Source organism: Phallusia mammillata, chromosome 5, assembly GCF_965637545.1.
Source record: "Phallusia mammillata chromosome 5, kaPhaMamm4.hap1.1, whole genome shotgun sequence".
In the NCBI taxonomy this organism is placed as follows: domain Eukaryota; kingdom Metazoa; phylum Chordata; class Ascidiacea; order Phlebobranchia; family Ascidiidae; genus Phallusia; species Phallusia mammillata.
In genome coordinates, this window is record NC_137256.1 from 4,295,393 (window position 1) to 4,319,749 (window position 24,357).

Genomic DNA, 24,357 nt, shown 5'->3' on the forward strand with positions numbered 1-24,357 from the left:
CAAAATGCGTAAACCCTCATATTTCAAAAGACCCTGTTCTAAACCATTTGCATCAATTACGTGACAAAAAAAAACACAATTTGGGTGAGATCCAATGGAGTGAGTTTGTGTTCCCACGTGTTTGAACGGATACACATTCACGGACTGACTTTGCACATGTTGATCGATTCTTTGAATCGTATGAAGGACGTCGGACATTGAATTTGTTCGCAAATAGATCTAGATAAAAGTTTAGTCGGACCAACGGTTTGTTTCGATAAACATTGCGTTTAGTCAAGAACTACACTTTTTTAACTGTTCAAACCAGAAAGAGACACTTTCGACTTCCTCAATATTTAGTTGTTTATTGTCCACAAATAAGTCAAATTACTTAAACAGTTTTTGCAAAATAAAAAAATACGATTGGACCAATTGGATTTAAAAGCATTTTCGGTGAACGATGGATGGACCGGCTTCATCATATTCACATTTGGTGATCCACATTTGCTGGAAGGTGGACAAAGATGCAAGGATTGATCCTCCGATCCAAACAGAGTATTTCCTCTCTGGAGGAGCGATGATCTTGATCTTCATGGTGCTTGGAGCAAGAGCAGTGATCTCTTTCTGCATCCTGTCGGCAATACCAGGATACATGGTGGTTCCTCCTGAGAGGACGTTGTTGGCGTAAAGATCCTTTCGGATGTCGATGTCACACTTCATGATGGAGTTGTATGTTGTCTCGTGAATACCAGCAGATTCCATACCTATAAGCATAGCAAGAATGTTACAAAAGGGGATTTAAACTTACGATGTAGCAATAAATGATGGCTTTGCACGTACCAATAAATGATGGCTGGAAAAGTGTTTCTGGGCAACGGAATCTCTCGTTACCAATGGTGATAACTTGACCATCGGGGAGTTCGTAGCTCTTCTCAAGAGAGGTTGATGAAGCTGCGGTTGCCATTTCTTGTTCGAAGTCAAGAGCGACGTAGCAGAGTTTCTCCTTGATGTCACGAACGATTTCACGCTCCGCTGCATAAAAAACACAAAACATGAAATATGTTTATCAAGGTTTCAAATTTTGCAGTTTCGCATATATTGCCAACAAAAAACGTTTCACAAAATGCTTTTTCCATAAGACTACTTAGGTTTGTTGACGTACCGGTTGTGACGAAAGAATATCCTCTCTCAGTCAAAATCTTCATCAAGTAATCTGTGAGATCACGTCCGGCCAAATCTAAACGCGCGATGGCGTGTGGGAGCGCATACCCCTCGTAGATTGGTACGTTGTGTGAAACACCGTCACCGGCATCAAGAACAATTCCTAATGACGAAAGAAGTAACCAGCATTAGGTTATAGATAACAAATGACAAGCATGCAATTTTGTTATTAAATTATACCTGTAGTTCTTCCAGATGCGTACAGGGAAAGCACTGCTTGAATGGCAACATACATTGCTGGCACATTGAAGGTTTCAAACATAATTTGAGTCATCTTTTCACGGTTGGCCTTTGGATTAAGTGGGGCTTCGGTGAGGAGGGTTGGATGTTCCTCGGGTGCGACACGGAGCTCGTTGTAGAAGGTGTGATGCCAGATCTTCTCCATATCATCCCAGTTGGTGATGATTCCGTGCTCGATGGGATACTTGAGAGTGAGGATACCACGTTTGCTTTGTGCTTCGTCACCGACATAGCTGTCTTTTTGTCCCATACCGACCATCACACCCTGTGAACAACAAAATGATTCGGTTTTTGAATGTACAATTTTGTCATTTTGTGTCTTACCTGATGTCTTGGTCGTCCAACAATGGATGGGAAAACCGCTCTTGGTGCGTCATCACCAGCGAAACCGGATTTGACCAATCCTGATCCGTTGTCGCAGACAAGTGCGGTTTGATCTTCTTCGGAATCTGACATTTTAGTGTTGCGTATATTTTCTGAAACTAAGACCGTAAAATTAGCTGCAACTTTAGAATGTTAAAGTAAGCAGTTAAAAACAACTTCTTACCTTTTTAAGTACTTTAAATTAGTTGATACGTTGATGTATGTGTTGTTTCAAACTGATGCATCTTCTTTTATACACCATTGCCGTGTGTGAAAAACGCTTGAAAGGGTGACGTATTGCCAAATACGGGCATTGGCAACAGTATCAGCTGCCAATCACAAGGCGCGACATCACCCCTGCGTGCTATGGCAGATGTCTAACACAGACAAGGCGTCTTAACTGCGAATGTTGAAACATTTGCGATTTTTCGAAGTCTGTGTTGAATTTTTTTGCAGCAATACTTCCATTTGCATCGATGTCAAATACCACATAGCCTAATTTTGGAGCTTTGGGGTAAAGTTATCACGCATAATTGGTCACAATTTGCAACAACTGAATTTTATTAAGACAATGCATAGAGTAAACAGTCCAATACATCGGCTGAACGTACTGTTACAAACTGGAGACAGTCGCAATTTTTAGCAAATATGTTCGATATTTCATGATTAAATTGCTATGTCTTTTCGTTAAACACCGATCATGTATAAAAATGACAGTAGTACCCAGGCATTGATGAAGTTTGTCATTGCCTAAATCCAAATTTGTATATATATATAATTATAATAAAACATAGTCCTATCCGCAAATATACTGTAATGATCGTACATAACAATATGCTATAATGATCATCCTGTTAACGGTTATTTGTATTATGCACAGAAAGGGCCATTAGAACAGATCAAAGGTTTTGGAGTTATATACAAGACCACTATTGCTTGATGTATCGCGTCAACTGTTAGTACAAAATCACTATTAAAATCTATTAAAAACATATTTGTATATTGAATTGGAAAAAGAGAAATACACCAAGCGACACACAACACCAATCATGAAACTCAGCCAACCGAAGTTGTAGTAAAGGAGTATTTTATCCCCCCCTATGTCGCGCATTGGCATAGAAATACTTTTGTCCAAATACGGTAGTGTCAATCAATCAACACTTAACCTGGTCAACGGCATTGCCATTAAGGCGGGACATACGACAGCTGGTGACATGCCCAAATGTCTGCCTTTTTTACTAGCTTTGGTATATAAACATAATAATCTACTGCTGGACACATCACATTCAACATCATCGTCCAACAACATCTAGCAAGCATTTCAAAAGTAAGTGAAAAATATACAATATTTGTGTCATATCAATCGAAAAGATAAAGTTTTGTCAACTTGATAATTGTTTGTAGAGTCAAAATCAAAATGTCGGACTCAGAAGAAGATCAGACCGCACTTGTCTGCGACAACGGATCAGGATTGGTCAAATCCGGATTCGCTGGTGATGACGCACCAAGAGCTGTTTTCCCATCTATTGTTGGACGACCCAGACATCAGGTAAGACACAAAATGATAAAATTGTACATTCAAAAACCGAATCATTTTGTTGTTCGCAGGGTGTGATGGTCGGTATGGGACAAAAAGACAGCTATGTCGGTGACGAAGCGCAAAGCAAGCGTGGTATCCTTACTCTCAAATATCCCATCGAGCACGGAATCATCACCAACTGGGATGATATGGAAAAGATCTGGCATCACACCTTCTACAACGAGCTCCGTGTCGCACCCGAGGAACATCCAACCCTCCTCACCGAAGCCCCACTTAATCCAAAGGCCAACCGTGAAAAGATGACCCAAATTATGTTTGAAACCTTCAATGTGCCAGCAATGTATGTTGCCATTCAAGCCGTGCTTTCACTGTACGCATCTGGACGAACCACAGGTAATGTTCTAATCTTCTGAATAAACATTACTTTTAGTAAAATGTCGTTTCAATAGCCTAATGCTGTTTATTTCTTTAGGTATTGTTCTTGATGCTGGTGACGGTGTTTCACACAACGTCCCAATCTACGAGGGATATGCGCTCCCACACGCCATCGCGCGTTTGGATTTGGCCGGGCGTGACCTCACAGATTACTTGATGAAGATTTTGACAGAAAGAGGATATTCTTTCGTCACAACCGGTACAAAGTTTAAACAAATCCTTGAATACTCGTTAAACAGTTTTGTATCAGTAAGAAATATGTGACAATTTGTGATTGTTTGTGATAATGTTTTTTTTTCAAAAACTAACCAACGTAAAAATTCAATCGCAGCTGAACGTGAAATCGTTCGTGACATCAAGGAAAAACTTTGCTACGTCGCTCTTGACTTCGAACAAGAAATGGCAACCGCAGCTTCATCAACCTCTCTTGAGAAGAGCTATGAACTTCCCGATGGTCAAGTTATCACCATTGGTAACGAGAGATTCCGTTGCCCAGAAACACTTTTCCAGCCATCATTTATTGGTAAGTTTCAGTTGTGTATGTTCATCGCTACATTTTAACTGGCAATGTTTTTTTACTTTGTTTCTGTGTTTGTAGGTATGGAATCTGCTGGTATTCACGAGACAACATACAACTCCATTATGAAGTGTGACATCGACATCCGAAAGGATCTTTACGCCAACAACGTCCTCTCGGGAGGAACCACCATGTATCCTGGTATCGCCGACAGGATGCAAAAAGAGATCACTGCTCTTGCTCCAAGCACCATGAAGATCAAGATTATCGCTCCACCAGAGAGGAAATACTCTGTTTGGATCGGAGGATCAATCCTTGCATCTTTGTCCACCTTCCAACAAATGTGGATCACCAAACAAGAATATGACGAAGCCGGCCCATCAATTGTTCACCGAAAGTGCTTTTAATATTTCGCTTCGTTTTAATTTATTTGCAAATTTGAGTCCAAATTGAAGAATTTCTTTACAAAACGTGATACCAAGAATAGCTTGTCTTGATGCCAGGAAACAAATAAAATATATCAAGAAACCATTTTATTTCTGTTTTTGAGTTTATCAAATCTTAAAAGTTTGCAGTTAGGACTATTTGGGTTGGGGTAAAGTTTTATACTGCACATTAAAGCCAACTGAAAAACTTAATTTCGGACCTTTAATGTAGTTTCTAATTTAAATTTAGCAAATTGTGATTTGAGTTCGCGCGTATGTAGTTCTAACCCAGCGGTTCCCAAACTGGGGTCCGCAGTCCTTTAGGGGTCCGTGAGGCAATTTTGGGGGGACCGCGAAGCGGTTGAAGTAATTCTATAATTCTCAGTTTGTGGCACTAAATAAGTTTAAATTAAAGTAGAATTGAAAATCGACTGTCTCCATTGCTAAACAATAGCCTTTATTGCATGACAACTATCAAAAATGCAATTGTTCGCGCACAATCGTAATGCTTTTTTGTCTTGCCTGTGATGTCACAAGCTGTCTTTGGATGATTTTTTGCGCAATTTTGCATAACTAGCTAAAATCCTGCAATCAACTTTCGTTTTTATGAAATACACATTTAGGCTTAAGGACCGCGAGCCCTCGAAATATTGGCAAGGGACCGTTTTGAAAAAAATATAAAAAAGTTTGGGAACCACTGTTCTAACCTGTTAATGTGCACATTATCATGTGACAAACTTTTTCGATTATCCCAATATCCCGGAAAAAAACATAAGTTTGTTCTAACCGAAAAAAACACACAAAATATGCAAGAGCATTCAATTTTATTTAGTTATTTGCGGCACATTTATTTTTCAACACTACAACACCAGGAATCCAGGCACATAACAGAAGTTAGCTTGATAAACAAATTGTAATACATTTTTGAATTTTTTTGTTTCTTGTGTGAACTTTTGTTGCGAGCAGATAAATGAATCTTTACACTTCACACATTTCGTACAAGTATACTTCACACAAGCCTAAGAACATGCCGAGTAATTAAATTACAACGCACAACAGAAGAGAACATTACATCGCGTTGTTGCCTTACATCGAATACATAAAAGCCGTAAATACATGCTATGTACAGAGAAATCTCCAACCAGAAACCCAATATTTAGCTCAAACATTTTTTACTGGTGCTGCTGACCTGCTGTGCTGAACAGAAGAACCTTTTTCCCTTTCTTGCCACCTTTGCCCTTCTTACCTCTGCTCTTTGGCGCCTCACTTGCACCAGTACTCAATTGAGACAAAGCCGTGGACAGAGCGTCGCCGAACGAGCTTTGGTAGGTCGGCGGTGCCACGTAATCAGGGTCTTCGTCATCATTTACGTCAAGTGATGACGTGTTCGACGCTTGGCTGATTTTAGATGTACTTGGAGCGATTCGCGGCCACAACTGCTGCTCGTTCGACTTGGCGCTTCGCAGCATCTACAAACGGCAGAACATAAGTAAATCAACAATGCAATGCAACCTGGTTTTGCGGTAGTTTATTACCTGCGCAAATGAGGGTCCGGCGCTGTTGTCAACACTGCTTGCGGCGCTGGCCACTATAGGACTAACAGACGAACTCGACCCAACTTCAAAGAACTCCTCACTCGCGTTGTATGGCTGTGCATTTTCTGACTGACTTGTTTCCGGCGTTGGAAGCAACACGGAAAATGAACCTGGTGTTGCGTTAGAGCAGCCAGGAAATTGTGGAAACTGCTTTTGACTTTCCAAGCTGATTCTGGCAGCGGGATCTGTGAAAAGAGCATTGATATATGTAAATAAAAGAAACTCCGGACACCAAAATTTCCAAAAAAAAACCGGTATTTTCCTAACATTTTTATGCAACTTTCCTTTAAATTGCCCATCAGAATTGGATTATTGCACAGTGCTCAACATTAGATGTGGGGTTTGGTAAGTGGTCGTTTATATGGTGTTCAAATCAAATAACCAACAAAACATCAGTGCATTTCCGCTACGTGGTACAAGCGAAATGTTTACATTTTACACGTACATTTTCCTTGCTTGCGCATTTCAGCGTTGTGCCCTTTCCGCAACACTCGCTTTTCGTCCCTCGCCTTCCGCTTTCGTTGCGCTGCGCGTCGTTCCAAGTGATCACGGAACGCTTCCAGTGTCGACCGTTCCACCACTGGAGGTCGCAAATCCAGCTCGGTCACGTGAAACTCCAGCGAGAGCGGCAGATGCATCAGATAACGATGGCGTTTGCGCGTGTTCTTAGTCAAGTAGCAAGGTGTTAGTCATTTGATTCAGTTTTATAACACGAGTAAGTTCAAGTCACACCTCATTCATTGTGTAATCCTCTGTTTCCAGAATTTTACCAGTTATCTCTTTTGGGCATTTGTCGAAGCTGCCGTACTGGTGTATAAGGCATTTTACATTGACAGGATGCAAGTAAATGTGCTGTCCATCTTTGGCCTGTTAAATCAATTGAATTTACCAGAGGTATTCGTGACAAAGGCAACACAATGCTAAAAGCATCCAGTCAATAAATGATAAGCTGCAGACAGTGCACACTGTTTCAACCTATAAGGTCTCATAAGTGCAACTGGTGCCGAGAGATCGGCTGCCTTGGCTAGTGTAGCCATCCAACGGCACTCCAGTTTCTTGAGCTTAACTGGGTAGAAAGCTGAAACCCATGCCTTACCTACTGACACTGTGACACTGAGCCGATTTCACTTTGGTTCCCAAGTAGTTGCTTGGCCACTGTGAGCCTGTTTCCTTTGTGTATGCCCAGTTGTGCCATCGCACAGAATAGGTGGGGCATGGGTTTCTACCCCGTTACTCCCAACAAACTGGAGTGCTCGTCACCAGCAGCACTGATGAGACCTTATAGGTCGAAACAGTGTGCACTGTCTGCAGCTCAGCACAATGCTAATTTCGAAATATTTACCTGATAAAAGTAATACATATGGTCAGTAGGTGATTCCATTGGACCAGATGGTTTTGTAGTCTCTTCTGCAACTTGAGCATTGTTTGAATTGTTTTCCTGCTGTTTAGTATCTTCTGGATTTACTGAAGACACTAACAAAGTAACTAAGTTAGTTTAGATCAGTGGTTCTCAAACTTTTTTCTGTATAGCTCCGATCTTGAAAGCTTGTCAATTTTAAGATAGGCATAGGCCTATAGTAAAAATTGGTAAATGGTTGACCTGAATTGAATAAAGACTTTTAGTGCTATAATTTCAATATCTCATAACAATAAAGAATAAATGTAAACCAATGTTGTTATGTTTTACGACGTGTCCTACATTTATAATGATATGGTTTTTCAGGGTTTTGAATTCACTGATAGACTAGCTATGTTTTCACATCATATGCAATCAGGCAAAACCAAGCTATGAATGTTGATCATTATTTTAGTGACTCACTACAAACAGGAAGTCACACAATGACAGCAAAACAGCATACCACAACAAAAAACATTATTTCAGGGTAATTTGACTTGTTAGTGTTTTTTGAGGGAGAAAAATAATTACCTTTGTGTCCTTGATTCTGCTCAATACATTCCAACAATTCTGCTTGCCGTTGTTTGCACAGCTCAAGCGCAGCATATATAAACTGCTTTTCCAAGTCCTACCAAAACATTGCCATGAATAGGATAATTATTTTATGAAGGGGTAGTTAAAACCATTGGTGGGATTCAAATTTTTTGTCAGCCTGTTCTATCAAAAGTAATATTTTTTAGCCGTTTCTGTTACAAAAAGTCCATTGATAGTAACTAGTGATGCTAACCGGTTCGCTGATCCCATAAAATTTAGTGTGATGGTTCTATAGAACCGGTGCAAACCGGCTGAATCCCACCACTGGTTAAAACCCATTTAAAGAATAAAATTAAGACAAAAAATTGAAGCAACAAGACCTTGTTTAAAATCTTAACAGAGAGCAATGATTACATGCAACTCAGATAACTTACATCACTTTCTGTGGCAAGCTTAAACTCAAGCTGTTCCATTTCAACCTGAACAATATTTGATATCACTTGCTCTGGGGCAGCATAAAGATACTTCAAGTTTCGTTGGGTCTGTAAAAAAATGATGCAAAACTGTGAATGCATTGTATAAGCTACTTTAATTACATTTTTTACACTAATTTGCCTTTTGATCCCACATTACCTCTATCACCAAACAGCCTGTGTTGCTAGTACCTTTAAATAGTCTATACCAGGGGTCACCAAACTTTTTTCACTGCAGGCCGGATAAGAATAAAAATGATTCGCGCAGGTCACATAGTTTATATGCCCTAGCGCTGCCGTTCCAAACTTAGCCCACGAGGTGATTTTTCCAGGAGCGTTATGGTCTTTCTACAATCCCATTTAAAATCTGGTGATGCACTGTTAATTGTATAGGTCCTCTCATCTTTCGAGCAATGCTTGTATATTACGTCACAAGTAACAAAAGAAGGCAATTGTTTGCGCACAATTGACACTTGTAGTCTTGTCTGTGATGTTACAAACTGGCTTTGGATTAATCCTTGGTGTTGTAATCCCATGAAACTAGGTAATAATACTATTCTATATATCACGACAGGAAAACTTTCGTGAGGAGTATATTAATTTTTGAATGTTACAAAGTTATCAATACGATTTGGAAACCACAAATGTGGTCGCGGACCGGACCTGGCCCGCGGTCTATACAAATACACCAAATAAACAAGTTATGATGGCAAACATTGTGCTAAAGATGACAATGTTTTAACTTACCAGAACTTGTGATTTGCTAACACTAACAAACGAGGACATATGAGAAGGCATCATGAAATCACTATCATGGTCTGCAGGAAAAGCAATCATGGAACCCTTTTGCCTTTTCATTAGCTTCATTGTCAGTATGCTTTGAGGATCATAAAACTGGTCTTCATAGACAGAAACACTGAAACATGTGAATTATTGTTATTAAATTCAGTTAAAAAACAATTTTTAACTCTGTTGAGGGCCAAAGATGGCTTTGCTCACCTTTTCAAATCACTTTTGTGCACAGGTTCGTAGCATATGGGACATTTTCTCCAAGATTTTGTGTCCAGGGCTAAGTAGTGCAGAATGCATGGCCAGCAAAAAATGTGGCCACATTTCGTAACCCGTCCAGCATTGGGAGAATCAAGACAGATTGGACACAAGGGTGTCACATGGCTCCACATGTTCTAAGCACATCACATCAATTTTATCAACAATCTATTTACAAAAAAGTGTACCTATGCAACAAATATGTGCCAAGTAAAACTTTCTAAACTTGGTACACCACAGTCAAATCAACAAACATTATACAGTACTTAATAAAGGATGTAATCTATTGCCAGCAAATCACTTTTAACGCAGAACTTACCACTTTCTCAATTAATTCCCAGTCAATTGGGAGGTCAGCATCAGCAACATGAAAACTGTAATCAGGTCCTTCTTTAACAACCAGCTGACAACTGTGTAAAGAAATATAAGTTTAAACTTGGGCAATGATAAACCCGCAGTATTTTCAATTGGTTCATGTTTATTTGACATAGTTTAAAAATATGACTTACTTTGCTTGAATAAACTGTTCCTTTTTGAAGTGATGATGATGGCCAGCCTGTCTCCAGCGATTATAACCTCCTCTTGAGACAGTCCTTGGAGAGGACTCATCAAAACTCGAATCAAATGTGAAATTCAGTAAATGATTCATGTTTGTCTTTTTGCTGCCATGTTGCTCAACAGGGAGAGGTGAGAATGCATCTCTTTGTTCAGCTTTCACCTGCATTTACCAATAAAACCCATTGCAATGTCGCACACCTTATAATATTTTTAAAAACTCCAGTAAAACTGCAATCTGGAGTTAAAGACCATTTTTAGTGTAAGCAACTTGTTGCAATCCAATGTGGACAACATGATGGTGGTGATGATAGTGGGTAAGCATAAACTGATGAAATGCAATTACCGTATTTATTTAATTGTAAGCTGCGGCTAAAAAAATTTGTTATCCTACTGTTTGTGCAGCTTACAATAGAGGGCGGCTTACATTTTGATGTCAAACAAACCGATATTATTTCTACACTTACGCTTTTTCTATTGCTTTTGTATTAAAAATTCTGTTGCATATACACTTACATACACTCTGCTGGGTACAATTACTTGCCTGACTAACAATTGTTGTCAAACGGTTGTACTATGTAGCAGCATAAAGCAGCATTATTAAACAATATAACTTAACAACACAAAATGTGGCTTACAATCAAGCGTAAGTTACATAATTGTTTTGACACCTTAACGTGGGCTTACAATCGAGGGCAGCTTATAATCGAGGGCGACTTACAATCAAGAAAATAAGAGTTATTTTAACAAAACAAAACGGTTGTTAACTTATTACCCATCTAACTGGTTGACCATGACACTGACAAAATAATTATTTTCCCAAAAAAGGCAATCAATTGTAAAACTCAGTCGATTTTACACATACATTTACCTGATTCCTACGTCCACCACCATTTTTGAAGCCAGAGCGAGACCTGGGTTGCTTCTGGAATTGATTAACTGAACCTTTTCCATTTCCTGGAGCTCTATTACAGCTATAACTGCTAGTGGTGTTTTCCTGGTGATAGGAGTTGGGAGCTTTAGCAAAATTGTTGTTTCTTTTACGATCTAAAAAGAAGTTTTAAAAAAGAATAGTTTAGTTATGCTTTTTTTATAAAAAATATAGCAGCCTATCTATTTCATCATCCAACAACAAGTTTATATTTTGTAACACTAAAAAGCAATACCACATGACAAATGTAAAACTTGGTTTTATTCACCTTCTTTGGACTTAGCACAGACATTTTCTGAGCTGGATACTTTCGAAATGGGAATAGTACCAGTTCTGGAGGACATGGTTGGAGATATTGACATAAGAGACTTGGGTTGCACAGACAGCCTCACAGACCAATTGGTTTGAGTTGAAGATAGAAGACATATTGACTCAAAATTAAAATGCCATGTTTCGTCACAAAATGTTGAAAATAGGTAATTCTTCGTAGAAGATGATTTAGTTGATGAGTTCAAAGGAGAAGTTAGAAAAAATGAGGTGATTGTGAAGGTGACAGCCCTTCACTTAACAGATCTTAAATCTGTTAAAATCTCTCCCAAAAGGAGGGCAGGTTTTTTTTAATAAATTTAGTGGTTACCACAGATGGGGAAACTTATGTTTCTCCACCTACAACACAAAATTGCAAAAATAGGTTACAAATAGCAAACTTCAATATGTTTATAGCCATTTAATCTGCAGAATCTGTTTTTTCATGTCTTTGTTTAAACTTTGAAGCTATCAACAAATTTGGTAAAAAAAATCTGTTTCAGAATCACTTAAAACTTCCTATGCTAGGTTTTACGTGTATTGTGTATATGTTATCCAAGCCGCATGTAGCATGGTTCTATCAGGTGCAGCCGCAGATGATATGGCAACGGTAACTTACTAATCTTTTAAAAATAAAACCATAACCTTTAGTTTCCTCATTGAAGTAATAGTCAGTTACTTAATGCTTACGTAATACTTATCAATGGAAGTGAAATGTGTACCTCATTAGCAACTGCAGCATTCGTGAAAACTGGCAAAGTGGTAACGTTTTGAAAACAAATTTTGCTCAAGCCTGATGCTGTGAGTGTGACATTCAGTCAACTTAAAAGTTGAAGAGACTGTTTTCAGTTCACTAACTCTGGTATCGTGTGTGTATTTTCACGTTGATCATTGCGTAAAATGGTTGAATCGTTGTGTGTTTGTTACGTCACAAGTTATCCATTTGCAGATTCTCTGTTTCATCTGCATTATTTGTATTTGATTTTTTTCTAAACAGAGACCTACCAGCGCCAATGTAAACATTTCAACTTACAAGTAATGACCCAAATACTTTAAAACCCATGGAAAAAATAAAATGGTAGGCTTACTGCGAAATAAAGAGACATGTTTCCTGTCTATTGCTTGATAAGGAAAAAACAACATTGCGACAGAATAGCACAAAAAGTATATGTACAAAAATTGGTCGCCTGGTCGAAAACCATGCAGCGCTTTGTTTAAAGTATATTTTAGCAAATAAGTTTTTCTGGATTTGCGTATTGTCGCAGTAAAATTTGGCGCAGACATAGGCCTACGCTTGGTTATGTGTTTCCAATCACTAATACAGTAATAAACCATGGTAAATCCGAACTTGATTGGACCAACAAACTTATCTGGTTTAAAAGAAGATTCAGTTTAAGTTTGTTTTATTCTTAAATTATCTATATACCGGTGGTGATTGATCGATTCACAACTTCTCAATCGAGATCACTAACTACCCAACAATGTTACCCAACAAAGAAAAACGAATTAATACATTGCAACGCTATTGTTAGCCTAAAACAAAAACAAAACTGACTGTTCCGTTATACGCACGCAGGAAGGCGGGTACGGTGCAGCACTATTTTACCATATTACAGCACACAATGACTAGCCACACGAATACGTAATCGATCAAACCGATTTTTGTTTCCACGTATGCTACATTTCTCAAAATTTGAACAAAAAAACAAGTAAGCTTTCAAATAGTGACTTCGCCATTGTACAAAAAAGATGCGTACACGATATATCATATGATTCGACACCACAATGATAATATGGTGCCAAAATATAAATTTTTTGCATTTTCGTGACAAAAAGGTGAAAATATATCCCCCATATAACCATTTCAATTAGTTTTTGCCTCTGACCGTTGGGGAAGGCTCTGATTCGATTTGTATCTTAAAACGAGAGCAGTCAGTGCAAATAAGCACTCTCCAACACAAACGTAATTGTTTGTTGTGAAACCTGCAAAATAACAATTATCACGATAAAATGGTGTGGTCAATGGTCAAACACAGTATAGTAAATTCTTACCAATTTTAATATCGTAGTTAATTGCTAGGATACCGCCAGCAATGTACACCATGAAAACGTAAACACACCAAATGTGACGTGTATATTTTTCAAAGTAACAAAAATCGGCCAACACCCACAATATCTGGCAGATCCCAAAGAAAACAAGAGAGCTTGTGCTACTTATTGACCCTGTAAAAAAACAACCCTTTGTTTTGTATACCTTTTTATAGCCTATAATGCCATAAAACCAGTTTTGTGAGTAGCCTTTGGGTCGCCTGAACATTCTGTTGGGTCGCTTGTTTCAGTGACAATTACAGCATCTACTTTCTGACGCCTCGTAACGTTACTTTTATATTACCCAGGGCTTTAAATTGTTGCCCAATAATAATTTCATCACAACTTGTCGTGATAATGGTTAAAACTGTTGGTGACGTCATAAAGTGATGTGTTAGCTCACAGTAGAGCGTTGTCTGGCTATAAAATGCTTCAATTCAGCTCCAAGTTCGGAATAAATGGAAGTGTTTGGTCGTAAAAAACAACAGCGTTTGTTCGTTATAAGGTTATTGATTTGCTAAACTGGCGTAGTAATTTTCAAAAAGCTTTCCTAACTTACAGACAAAAATACAACTAAAATAGCATGTCCATGGGTCGCGAGAAACCACAAAACTAAATTTTGGTAAGTATTTGGGTCGCGTTAAAAAAAGGTTGGGAACCACTGGCCTAGAGCATTTTACGTTCTCCAATTCTTTGTTCGGAAAATGGGGCCAGAACGTATACAAGTGATAACGCGATCGATTCGATTCCCCACCACGCCGAGAACACATTTGGATATACCACCAGGTGCCGGAACATCCATGTTGAGGTTTCTGTTAGAAAAGTTCATATTTAAATAAATTAGCATCCACGTAAAAAAATGCTGGTGTCGTTTACCTGGAAGCGGGTCACTTGAAGTTTTGTAATTCATTTCGCTGTCAACGTATCGTTTGGTTACCTCGTAAACATGTACAAAGCACAGACCGGCCATCACCACCATTGTTAGCAGGGCATGGTTAAATGCCTCAAATCCATATGCCAACATCCATAATACCATGTTCACCAATGTTAAAATCCAAATTATGTAAAATTTCTATTAGCAAATATAATACAGTTTTTAGAATTCTAAATGATGAAGCCTGATGTCTGGCTATTCGTTGTAACGGCCTACCGTGCTGAAGATGGTACGGTTATGCGCCAGTCCATATAGATAATATAGTTCCAAGAATTTTCCAATAAACAGGTACGCCCATGATATACTAAACTGGAAAACGGAAATTCAATTTAATTGTGATATTCTTGTGACTCGGTCAAATTTTGAGGCAAAGTTACTGAAATATTCGGTTTCAGTCCGAACCCAATTTATACTTCCTATATTACTAATAGTTACCAACGACTGAGGAGATGCGTCCGGTTTGTATTTCTTTATCATCTCTGTCGGTGTTGTCATGTTTACACCTACATAGTTCAGCAAAGTTTAGGACAAATTGGAAACCAAGAAGCTGAAATGATCTTTCGTTAAAAGTACACTTGGGGTTTAGTTTAGCTTTAGGACAATCAAGTCCAATTCCGCCTTGTTTTCTCGCCCTGTTAAGGAATCTGCCATCTGCATAGTCGTTGTTTACATCACAATGTACTTTGTTCAAAACAGACCAATAACGCAACACTTTGGCTCTTTTATCCAGCAGCCCAGAATTTTGATTCACTGTTGAAGCAAAGCGCAATGTATTTTTGTACAACTTTACCTGGATAAGCATTCTTCAGGTATATTGAAAGAAGAACGATAGTGAGCAGTTGAACAACTGCACATCCAACAATCCATTTTCTCTCTGTGTTCATAGTGCCTGATATGAGTTAATCCAACAAAAGTGCAGTGCACATATAATCATGCTGTAAAATTATTGCAAAGTTGTTTTGATGGTTTAACACATAACTTTCATTAGTATGGTGCTTCACTATATTTCATACTATGGTGCTTCACTATATATCCAGGAAATGACTACTGATTAATTCAGTTGTTTAGCAACCGTTATATTTTGTTACGTTTACGCTTTTTTTAGCAGCCGATTCTTTCAATAATTTGACACAAACATTGTTCATTACGGTTGTCCTTTTTCTGATGCATCGAAAATGACTGCAACTGATTAATTGACTTGGCAAGGCAAGTTTTCAATGCTATAATGACCATATCAAACATATGTTAAACCTGATAGTCAAGGTTGGCATGTGAACTTTTCCTGTAGAGCTACTCATAACACCAAAATTTACAACAAACAAAAACTTGCTTAATGTCTATAGGTGGCGTAAAAACAGAACTTCAAAATTGCCAGTCAGACAGCGATACGGTTAGGGACAAATTTAGAGTCCATTTTGATGTCATTTCATTAAAAAACTCAATCCCTCACAAATAGCTCAACCGTCAACATCTGTACAGAAGGTCAGGCGCGACGGACCATTCGGCCAAGTTCCTGCCTTTTTACAAATGATTCCTTTAAAATAGGCGACAGTTGCGTGTGCACCACATATGGGTATTTTGTACTTTTTTGTCTCGTGTGAGTTATAAGTTGGTTGTATTTTTCAACTCATACCGCTGTGGCATCTGTGTTGTCTGCCATTAATTAAGTGTGGCAAATTAGTGCCTGCCGTCTAAATGCATGATGTTGATGGTCCTAACACGAGCGGCCTGCGGCCGATAGGCTCATTTTTTTCGCTGTAGGAGAATTTACATGTTCTATTATGTTTAACCTATTAGATTTCAATGGGAAGGGGCAATGCCGCTGAGTTTCTTGATTGAGGAAAACACAAGTGTCAAGACTGGATTAGAACTAACAATCTCGAAAAAACAAGGCGCTTTGACAAACCACTCGGCCATCTCGACGATTAATTATTGACTTGTTAATATACGGATACGGACGAAAACAAATTCCCGTTAAGAAAACAAACCTTAGCCTTTGAACAAAAAATAGGTACATTCAATCAAATGGAACGCGTCTAGGAACAGTGGCTAAAATAAAGGAGACTCGTGACAAAAATGTAGCCCATCTTCTACATGTTTTCATCTGGAGATTTTCAAAATGACACACCATTGACTCATTTCTGTTTACCAAACACATGTTTTCCTGGGTATATACTTGTAAGAGCAAGGGCGAAACATACACAACCGTAATACTTCAAACATATTTCCGTGAATACAATAGAGGTTTTTATAAGCAAGTAATGTCATTTGAAACATATAACAAAATAGCAAATATTTAAACTCGTAGTTATAAAAACCAAATACACATTAAACAACTTCTTTTGTCAAACTGTGTTTGTCAAAGTTGTACCTTTTCGCAAATATTTTGTTTGCACAATGATTTAACATCACTAGGTAAAAAAAATGTTTTGTTTTTATTTTGTTGGGGTCTCTCGGCAAAAAAGGTAGAGTGGTTAAAAAACAATGCACACATTTCATTTAAGTTTTGCTTCTGGTCGGTGGAGAAGGCTCTGATTCGATTGGTATCTGAAAAAGAGAGCTGACAGTGCAAATAAGCACTCTCCAACACAAACGTAATTGTTTGTTGTGAAACCTGCAAAATAACAATTAACACGATAAAATGCTGTGGTCAATGGTCAAACACAGCATAGTAAATTCTTACCAATACTGGATTCGTAGTTAATTGCCAGGATACCTCCAGCAATATACACCATGAAAACGTAGACACACCAAATGTGGCGAGTATATTTTTTAAAGTAACTAAAATCGGCCATCACCCACAATATCTGGCAGATCCCGAAGAAAACAAGAGAGCTTGTGCCGCTTATTGTTTCTGTGAATAAAAAAGCTTTGTTTAATACACACTAAATTTCAATCCATAATAATAGCTTATTAACAGGTGCATTTTACTTTCTCCAATGCTTTGTTCGGAAAGTGGGGCTAAAAAGTATACAAGTGAGAATGCAATCGATTCTATTCCCCACCAAGCTGAGAACACATTTGGATATACCACCAGGTGCCGGAACATCCATGTTGAGGTTTCTGTCAAAATTACAGATTCAAATAAATTCAAGTCCAACAAGTCCAACATTTCTCTTGCCATTTACCTGGAAGCGGGTCACTAGAAGTTTTGTAATTCATTTCGCTGTCAACGTATCGTTTGGTTACCTCGTAAACATGTACAAAGCACAGACCGGCCATCACCACCATTGTTAGCAGGGCATGGTTAAATGCCTCAAATCCATATGCCAACATCCATAATACCATGTTCACCATTGTTAATATCCAAATAATGTACAATTTCTACAAGCAAATCAAGATATTTTATAAATAAAGGACATGTGTATGATATAGACCAGCGGTTCTCAAACTGGGGTCCGCGGTCCTTTTGGGGTCCGTGAGGCAATTTTGGGGGGACCGCGAGATGTCAAATGCTGTCTTTGCATCATTGTTATGCTCAATTTTACATAACTAGCTGAAATCCAGCAATCAACTTTCGTTTTTCTGAAATACACATTCAGGCTTAAGGACCGCGAACGCTCGAAATAATGGGAAAGGGGGCGTTTTGAAAAAATAATGAAAAAGTTCCCAATATTTCTTTGCTATTTTAGATTAAGTCGTTTTGATGACCTACCGTGCTGAATATTGTACGTTTTTTCGCCAGTCCATATAGATAATACAGTGTCAAGAATTTTCCAACAAACAAGTACGCCCATGATATACGAAACTGCAAAAAAGGAAATTGCATCACTTTGGTGAAATAAACACACTTCGGACATTGTTACCAAAGACTGGAGAGATGTGTCCGGTTTGTATTTGTTTATCATCTCAGATGGTGTTGTCATGTTTACACCTGCATAGTTCAAGTAGCAAAGATTAATTTAAAAATTCCTAACGTTTTACTATACACACTTTTGTGAAGTAACTGAACAAATGTACAGTCGTTATTTACATCACAATGTACATTGTTATAGGCAACGCAAAGATAAAGCCCTTTGTTAAGCGGTCTCAAACTTTTTATTTAGTGTTAATCAAGCAAAAAGCTATTAGGTTATTGTACCACTTTACCTGGATAAGCGTCCTTGAGGTAAATAAAAAGTAGAAGAGTAGTAAGTAGTTGAACAGCTGCACACCCAACAATCCATTTTCTCTCAGTGTTCATCATCTCTAATCTAAGTTAAACAAAAGTTAAACCCATGAAAAGATGCTGTGAAGTTGTTTTGCAAAGCTTCAGTTGTTTAACAAATAACTTATGTTAGTTACTATCGTGTTTTCATAGCGACAGACAACGACAAAATCTGATTGTTTTCAGTTGTCTAGCTTTTTTACACCGAACGTTCAGTAAAGTTATTGAATCACTTTTTTTGATACACAGGAAGTCACGCAACGTATTTTAAACCTCGAAGTCGTGCTATGCATTTTGACCCAGCAACAGGTCTGGATCGCTGTAGCATTTGTTCACTATACTTGTCATGTCTGTTGTTATAAATACAGTTCTATGAGTTGACCACTGCGCCTATTTACTGACTGCTCCCTGAATTATTTCTTGCACCGCGAATCCTAAAACGCTATTGGACACCGACTGCACTAGCCGCTGTGCGTAAGCTGGCCAATTTTACGGCCCAGCGGAAACAACTGAAGTGGCGATAAGTATGACGACATGCACGAGTCCTCTAGGCATTTTACACGTTAATTTCTAACCAAAACTAAAGTTAGTTTATGCCTGCAGGATATGCTTAGAAGACCATTACAATGTAAACGTTGTATAGTTTCAGTTTATCCAAATTAGCCTGTTTACATGGCCACTTCAAATGTGGCTAAAAAGTAGAGATGTACCGAATATTCGGTTTGCCGAATTTATTCGGCCGAATCGATCATTTTTGCAAAGATTCGGTTTCGGCCGAATAATTTGTTGCGATTCGGCCGAAACCGAATCTTTTAAGAACACAAATTTAAAGCGTTAAACGTGTCTTTTCTGCTTATTAGGGTCCACGCAATCTTTCAAAAGCCCAAACATAACGAAAATTGCGTCAATGTTTATCTTTTTCAACACATTATCGTTTTTCCCACGGTAGTCAAAAAAATTAGTAATTCATTGGCAGGTTGCCAATCATGCTTAAGGCAATTTTAGACCCCACAGAAGTGAAATAAGGACGAAACACAACTATTTTGCACTGGCTGCCTGGTAGATAAACATTTTTTTCACGTCAAACGCGTAGCGTACGACTTCGCGTGACGTCATAAATGATTCGGTTGATTTGGCCGAATTTATTCGGCAAAACCGCCGAATATTCGGTTTCGGCCGAATCGAAATTTAGCCGATTCGGTACATCACTACTAAAAAGGTGGCCAGGCCCTCTTTTTAGCCATTGTGGCCGAATTTTCGCTAAAAAGGTGGCTTTTTTCCGGACCTCCTCGCGAGGTGGTCTAATCGAAAAGGGCTTTTTCGAAAAAGGGCTTTTTGCGGGAGTGCGTCGCCTGGTACATGTATCAACAGCTGTGTTTGCCTCTGTTTCCTGGTTCTGGAGTCGTAAACTGCTGGGGTGGACAGATAACAGCCATTAATCAGACAGTTTAAGGGAGGCAGACGCATATTTCAGACAAACAGGTTTCATTTATGTGCCAAACAGGAAATAAACTAAACCTGTGTACTGGACTACTGGTTAGCTGAAAGTTTGTTATAAATTCAGTTTCTACTATCTGTAACTGACAGAAAAGCTATGATGTGCCTGAAATTATTTCATATTACTTTATAAGCATGTTTAGAGTAGACATGAATAAAATTAGTTCCTAAAATAAGTTACTTTTTTGTAATGGTTTTTGTTTAGGATTATATTACAACATTAGTATTCTTAAGATGGAGGATTTAAGAGCAAAATGGACAGAAAAAGCGACAAAAGACCTAGTTTGTTGCATTGAAGAAAAAAAATTGGTGCAGCGAATGGATTCCAAGAATGTCAGAAAAAATGTTTTGTTTGATGGAATAGTCAATGAAATGACATCAAAAGGCTACAACTTTTCAAAGTAAGCATACTAATCCAGTAGAACAACCTAATTTTTTATCATGATATCTCCTCTGTACTGCTGTTCAGAACCCAGATAAAAAACAAATGGAAGAAAATGAAAGAAACATATCATGACTTAAGTGGTGGTCTTAGCAAATCAGGTGCTGCATCCAGTAAGGCATTGTCATGGCCTTACTTTGATATCATGAACAGAGTCTTAGCATCAAGACCAAGGAGTGTGGTAAGTTGTATCGATTTCAAAAATGAACATAATACCTGTTTCAGCATTTTGTTTAACACAATTGACCTAATGTATCGAAACATTTGTTAACATGTATGTTAAAAATTGGTTTCCAAAAAACATTTACGAAAGGCTGGGGGCTGGTATAGAATAATTATATTGTCTATGTTAGGCATGGGGATCTGGAGGAATAGAGTCCATTCCAATTTCCCAAGATGCTGAAGTGACACCAACACCATCTCCACACCAACCTGATTTGACTGAAGAAAACATAAATATTGCTGAACCACCAGCGGAAGAGGAAGCAGGACCTTCTAGTGGAAGAAGTTTAGTTGAAGAGGAAACATTTTATATTTTGGAATCAATAGGTAATTGACATGATTTGTTTTGCTGAATATCTCCTTAACGAATCACTTTGATCATATTTATACTTCAATACCTTAGATAACAAAATAGTTTAGAAAAAAATGTTCCTAATGCAGATGAACAGACACAAGAGGCAACACAAAGTATGCCAGGTGAAAGTGAAGTGGTGGGAATATCAGGTATATATTTGTCAGAAAAGATTGTTTGCAAATGGCGACAGTTTAATAATAATGTGATAACATGTAGGTCAGTCAGGTCGAACCAAAAGGAGACATAAACAGAAAGGTACTGCAGTTTTTCTGCATTTACTCTAACATTTCAAAGAATTTTTCAATATTACATTATTTTGTTATTTGCAGCTAAAGAAGAAGGAGAGAAGTGGAAGAAAATGTGCAAGATTTTAATTGAAGAAGGGGAAAAGGACAGAGCTCTGATAAAAGAAGAAAACGAAAAACTAAATGAAACTATTGTGAGGGAAAATGAAAAATTTATTGATGCCCTTAAGAAAAATTAAGTACTGACAGTGCCTTGTTTTATTATACATTCCACTTTCCATTCAACCTTTTCTTATTTTATTGATGCCCTTAAGAAAAATTAAGTACTGACAGTGCCTTGTTTTATTTCACATTCCACTTTCCATTCAACCTTTTCTTATTTTCAACATTTTATGTTCACTGTTATAAACTGCCTCAATGTTCTGGTGCTGTTAAATTTTTTCACTTTTTTATTAGAAATGAATAGAACACACACAATACAAACATTTTTAAAAGCGACTACTTGTTCTAAGAGGAAAGGTATTTGCAAGAAATTGGCAAATAGTGTCTCTCTCAACACTCCTTTCCCCCAAGTTTAAACCACCTTGCACTGGGGATGGCGGTATTTCAACAAAATCTGGAGGATCAGGAGTTTGCTGATTTTCACATATGTTGTGGAGAATGCAGCATGTGGCTATAAGCATAGGTGCATCTGCTACAGGCATAGCAATTCGCTTTTGGAGAATTCTCCATCTTGCTTTTAAGCGGCCGAAAGCATTTTCAACCACTATTCTTGAACTGCTATGGTAACAGTTAAAGGAAACTTGTTCTGGTGATATACTAGACCCAGTATATGGTTTAATAAGCCATGGCAAAAGAGGATAGGCTGCATCTCCAGCAATCATCAATGGTACTTTCACACCATCAATTATAATCTCCCCCTGCAACAAAAACATAAATTGTAAACATTTTTGACCACAAGACAACAGCACAACTATTACCTTGGGCAAAATATGGTCAGCCATTTTATAGAGTCTTGATTTTTTTAAAACTGCAGCATCATGACTGGATCCAGGCATTTTTATGCTTATATCCAGAAACCTAAGAAATTTTTCTTCATTAAAAATAAAGTTAAATAGTGAATGAAGCATAAAAACTTACCGGTACTGTCTGTCAACAACTGCTTGAAGTACCATTGATGGAAACATTTTTCGGTTTATGTAATCTGCAGAACCTTGCTGAGGTGGTGACAACCATCTATGGAGCCCCATACTTGGGGAAACTTGTTGCACCTTTGGTTGGCTTGTGCTAACTCTTTTGCTTCTTGGCTAGTTGGAATTTTAATGTAGTTGCAATGTTTTTCACCATTGCTCTACAGAACCTGTGCATAAATCATACATTTAAAGGTTTTGAATTGCAACACAACCAGGATTTTTTACCTATGCACACAGTTGTGAACGGAAGATTTAGAAACACCAAAAACTATTCCTGTTGTTCTGTATTCGCCTGAAGAAGCTAGCTGAAACAGAGCAATGGCAACACGTTTTTCGAAGGGAATTGGCTCCCTAACTGCTCTTTCATCTGAAAAATGTGCACAAAATAAAATATTAAACGTTAATACAACATTTAAAAAATTACCAGGCAGAAGATCCTCTTTTACAATTTCCAGAATTTTAGCAAATGTAGCCTTTGTCATTCTAAAGTCCTTTATCCAATACTCATCAGTGTAATGAGTTTTTGCAAATTTCCACCATTCTGATGATCTTAAACATAGGCAGTTAGGCATCAACTTGTACATCCTTGCAGCTGTGCATATCAACCAGTCTTACCTTTGCAGCATCCAAAATCGTCGGGTTTTATCGATATGTTTCGATATTACTGCCAAACAAATAGCAAAAAACTTGCGCTGTCGCTTTCTAATCCGCCATTGCCAGTACAACTTTCTTCTGCTGACAATTAACCTTAACATGTAACTGTCACATACTTTTTTAGCAATCAACATATGGTTCAAATCAGCCATGATATATAACTTGCTTGCTATCCGTACTCAAACTTCTCAAATGATAAACTAACTTGTGTAGGCCGAAGTAGATGGCTTATATGGCCATGTAAACCGGCCATAAAAAGCGGCTAAAAAAGGTCACTTTTTACGGCAGCGTCTTTTCGAAAAAGCCACCTTGAAAAGCCATGTTCGCGAAAATTTGGCTATGGTGGCTAAAAAGAGGGCCAGGCCACCTTTTTGGCCACGTTTGAAGTGGCCATGTAAACGGGCTAAATAAGAATCAACGCTCAACGATTTTAAATGCCTTTTGCATTATATGACAGGATTCTGTAAAAGCCAATCACGAAATGGACCAGTAACTACTTACCAGTAACTACTTTTGCCATCGGGTGATTGGTAAACAGAAAACCGTGTACCGAATCGTCACAAAAATGACCAATAGCCTCAAGTGTAAATCATACCCATAAACAAATTTCTAATCAGTTTCGTTGAAAACAATTTATAAAAAAACACAATTACAGCTTACCAAGTATGTTATGCCGCGATCTCGAACAGCCATATATTAACAACATGAGCGGAAAATTACCGACAAAATATGAAGTATTTTCCATTAGAAAAGTAAGTGCTCATTAATGAGAAGTTAGTCATCAAATGGTTTCTGATTTGTATTGGCAACACGTATGATTCCTACATGATTTATCGTGTTCTTTTACCTTGTATAAGATTATAATCTTGATTACCTTCGGCGTGTTCAGCTTAGGGAGATCCCAGCCCGAGGTTAACTTGTGTGCTTGTTGATTTTAGTTAAGTTACACAGCATGTTCTGCGTGTCTACGTGCAGTTAGGATCGAGCCTCTACTGATAGCTTAGGGCAGATTTTCTGCACAAC

At 38.1% G+C, this 24,357-nt stretch overlaps 7 protein-coding genes across 16 annotated transcripts in view; 2 read left to right on the top strand and 5 right to left on the bottom strand.

The window, feature by feature from the left end:
- LOC145228371 (actin, muscle) overlaps positions 1-4,826 on the top strand; it is a 5,918-nt gene extending 1,092 nt beyond the window's left edge. Inside the window, exons 1-6 of one of the 3 annotated variants that reach the window (XM_080093416.1) lie at positions 3,048-3,130; positions 3,208-3,352; positions 3,412-3,736; positions 3,816-3,977; positions 4,110-4,301; positions 4,377-4,826. In XM_080093416.1, the coding sequence (XP_079949542.1) occupies positions 3,221-3,352; positions 3,412-3,736; positions 3,816-3,977; positions 4,110-4,301; positions 4,377-4,702 (1,137 nt within the window). In that variant the 5' untranslated portion in view covers positions 3,048-3,130; positions 3,208-3,220 and the 3' untranslated portion in view covers positions 4,703-4,826. Of the gene's footprint in view, positions 1-3,047; positions 3,131-3,207; positions 3,353-3,411; positions 3,737-3,815; positions 3,978-4,109; positions 4,302-4,376 lie in introns of those variants that run through there. The other 2 variants (XM_080093417.1, XM_080093418.1) reach the window with 2 other exon arrangements.
- Positions 325-2,067, bottom strand: LOC145228370 (actin, muscle-like). 2 transcript variants are annotated; one of them, XM_080093414.1, is made up of 6 exons: positions 1,988-2,067; positions 1,765-1,922; positions 1,381-1,705; positions 1,142-1,303; positions 820-1,011; positions 325-743 (listed from the first exon to the last, which is right to left on the bottom strand). In XM_080093414.1, the coding sequence occupies exons 2-6, from the start codon at positions 1,894-1,896 to the stop codon at positions 418-420; spliced, it is 1,137 nt and encodes a 378-aa protein (XP_079949540.1). In that variant the 5' UTR covers positions 1,897-1,922; positions 1,988-2,067; the 3' UTR covers positions 325-417. The 2 variants fall into 2 exon arrangements, with proteins under 2 accessions (XP_079949540.1, XP_079949541.1); XM_080093415.1 differs by having other exon boundaries at positions 1,765-1,916; positions 1,988-2,041.
- A 701-nt stretch (positions 4,827-5,527) lies between the features above and the next one.
- LOC145229211 (E3 ubiquitin-protein ligase RNF10-like) lies at positions 5,528-11,936 on the bottom strand. Of its 2 annotated transcripts, none has more exons than XM_080094510.1 (13): positions 11,520-11,936; positions 11,192-11,367; positions 10,275-10,483; positions 10,085-10,175; positions 9,718-9,902; positions 9,466-9,634; positions 8,680-8,787; positions 8,243-8,339; positions 7,658-7,788; positions 7,048-7,182; positions 6,761-6,980; positions 6,256-6,500; positions 5,528-6,189 (listed from the first exon to the last, which is right to left on the bottom strand). In XM_080094510.1, the coding sequence occupies exons 1-13, from the start codon at positions 11,611-11,613 to the stop codon at positions 5,893-5,895; spliced, it is 2,157 nt and encodes a 718-aa protein (XP_079950636.1). In that variant the 5' UTR covers positions 11,614-11,936; the 3' UTR covers positions 5,528-5,892. The 2 variants fall into 2 exon arrangements, with proteins under 2 accessions (XP_079950636.1, XP_079950635.1); XM_080094509.1 differs by having other exon boundaries at positions 7,658-7,800.
- A 737-nt stretch (positions 11,937-12,673) lies between these two features.
- On the bottom strand, positions 12,674-15,463 carry LOC145229212 (uncharacterized). Its single transcript, XM_080094512.1, has 7 exons — positions 15,370-15,463; positions 15,015-15,082; positions 14,796-14,888; positions 14,522-14,717; positions 14,326-14,457; positions 13,610-13,780; positions 12,674-13,540 (listed from the first exon to the last, which is right to left on the bottom strand). The coding sequence occupies exons 1-7, from the start codon at positions 15,461-15,463 to the stop codon at positions 13,422-13,424; spliced, it is 873 nt and encodes a 290-aa protein (XP_079950638.1). The 3' UTR covers positions 12,674-13,421.
- A 1,254-nt stretch (positions 15,464-16,717) lies between these two features.
- LOC145230586 (uncharacterized) lies at positions 16,718-24,328 on the bottom strand. 4 transcript variants are annotated; one of them, XM_080096046.1, is made up of 8 exons: positions 24,182-24,328; positions 18,669-18,772; positions 18,386-18,453; positions 18,235-18,327; positions 17,708-17,903; positions 17,511-17,642; positions 17,263-17,433; positions 16,718-17,193 (listed from the first exon to the last, which is right to left on the bottom strand). In XM_080096046.1, exons 2-8 carry the CDS (start codon positions 18,763-18,765, stop codon positions 17,075-17,077), a joined length of 876 nt encoding a protein of 291 aa, XP_079952172.1. In that variant the 5' UTR covers positions 18,766-18,772; positions 24,182-24,328; the 3' UTR covers positions 16,718-17,074. The 4 variants fall into 4 exon arrangements, with proteins under 4 accessions (XP_079952172.1, XP_079952173.1, XP_079952175.1 ...); XM_080096047.1 differs by having other exon boundaries at positions 24,209-24,327; XM_080096049.1 differs by lacking the exon at positions 24,182-24,328 and adding an exon at positions 23,995-24,087.
- Positions 19,554-21,985, top strand: LOC145230587 (uncharacterized). 3 transcript variants are annotated; one of them, XM_080096050.1, is made up of 6 exons: positions 19,554-20,624; positions 20,693-20,846; positions 21,019-21,214; positions 21,329-21,391; positions 21,459-21,497; positions 21,572-21,985. In XM_080096050.1, exons 1-6 carry the CDS (start codon positions 20,458-20,460, stop codon positions 21,724-21,726), a joined length of 774 nt encoding a protein of 257 aa, XP_079952176.1. In that variant the 5' UTR covers positions 19,554-20,457; the 3' UTR covers positions 21,727-21,985. The 3 variants fall into 3 exon arrangements, with proteins under 3 accessions (XP_079952176.1, XP_079952177.1, XP_079952178.1); XM_080096051.1 differs by lacking the exon at positions 21,459-21,497 and having other exon boundaries at positions 19,750-20,624; XM_080096052.1 differs by lacking the exons at positions 21,329-21,391; positions 21,459-21,497 and having other exon boundaries at positions 19,755-20,624.
- Positions 22,700-23,828, bottom strand: LOC145230588 (uncharacterized). The gene is made up of 4 exons (XM_080096054.1): positions 23,296-23,828; positions 23,105-23,229; positions 22,906-23,047; positions 22,700-22,847 (listed from the first exon to the last, which is right to left on the bottom strand). Exons 1-4 carry the CDS (start codon positions 23,484-23,486, stop codon positions 22,775-22,777), a joined length of 531 nt encoding a protein of 176 aa, XP_079952180.1. The 5' UTR covers positions 23,487-23,828; the 3' UTR covers positions 22,700-22,774.
- Positions 24,329-24,357: the final 29 nt, after the last annotated feature.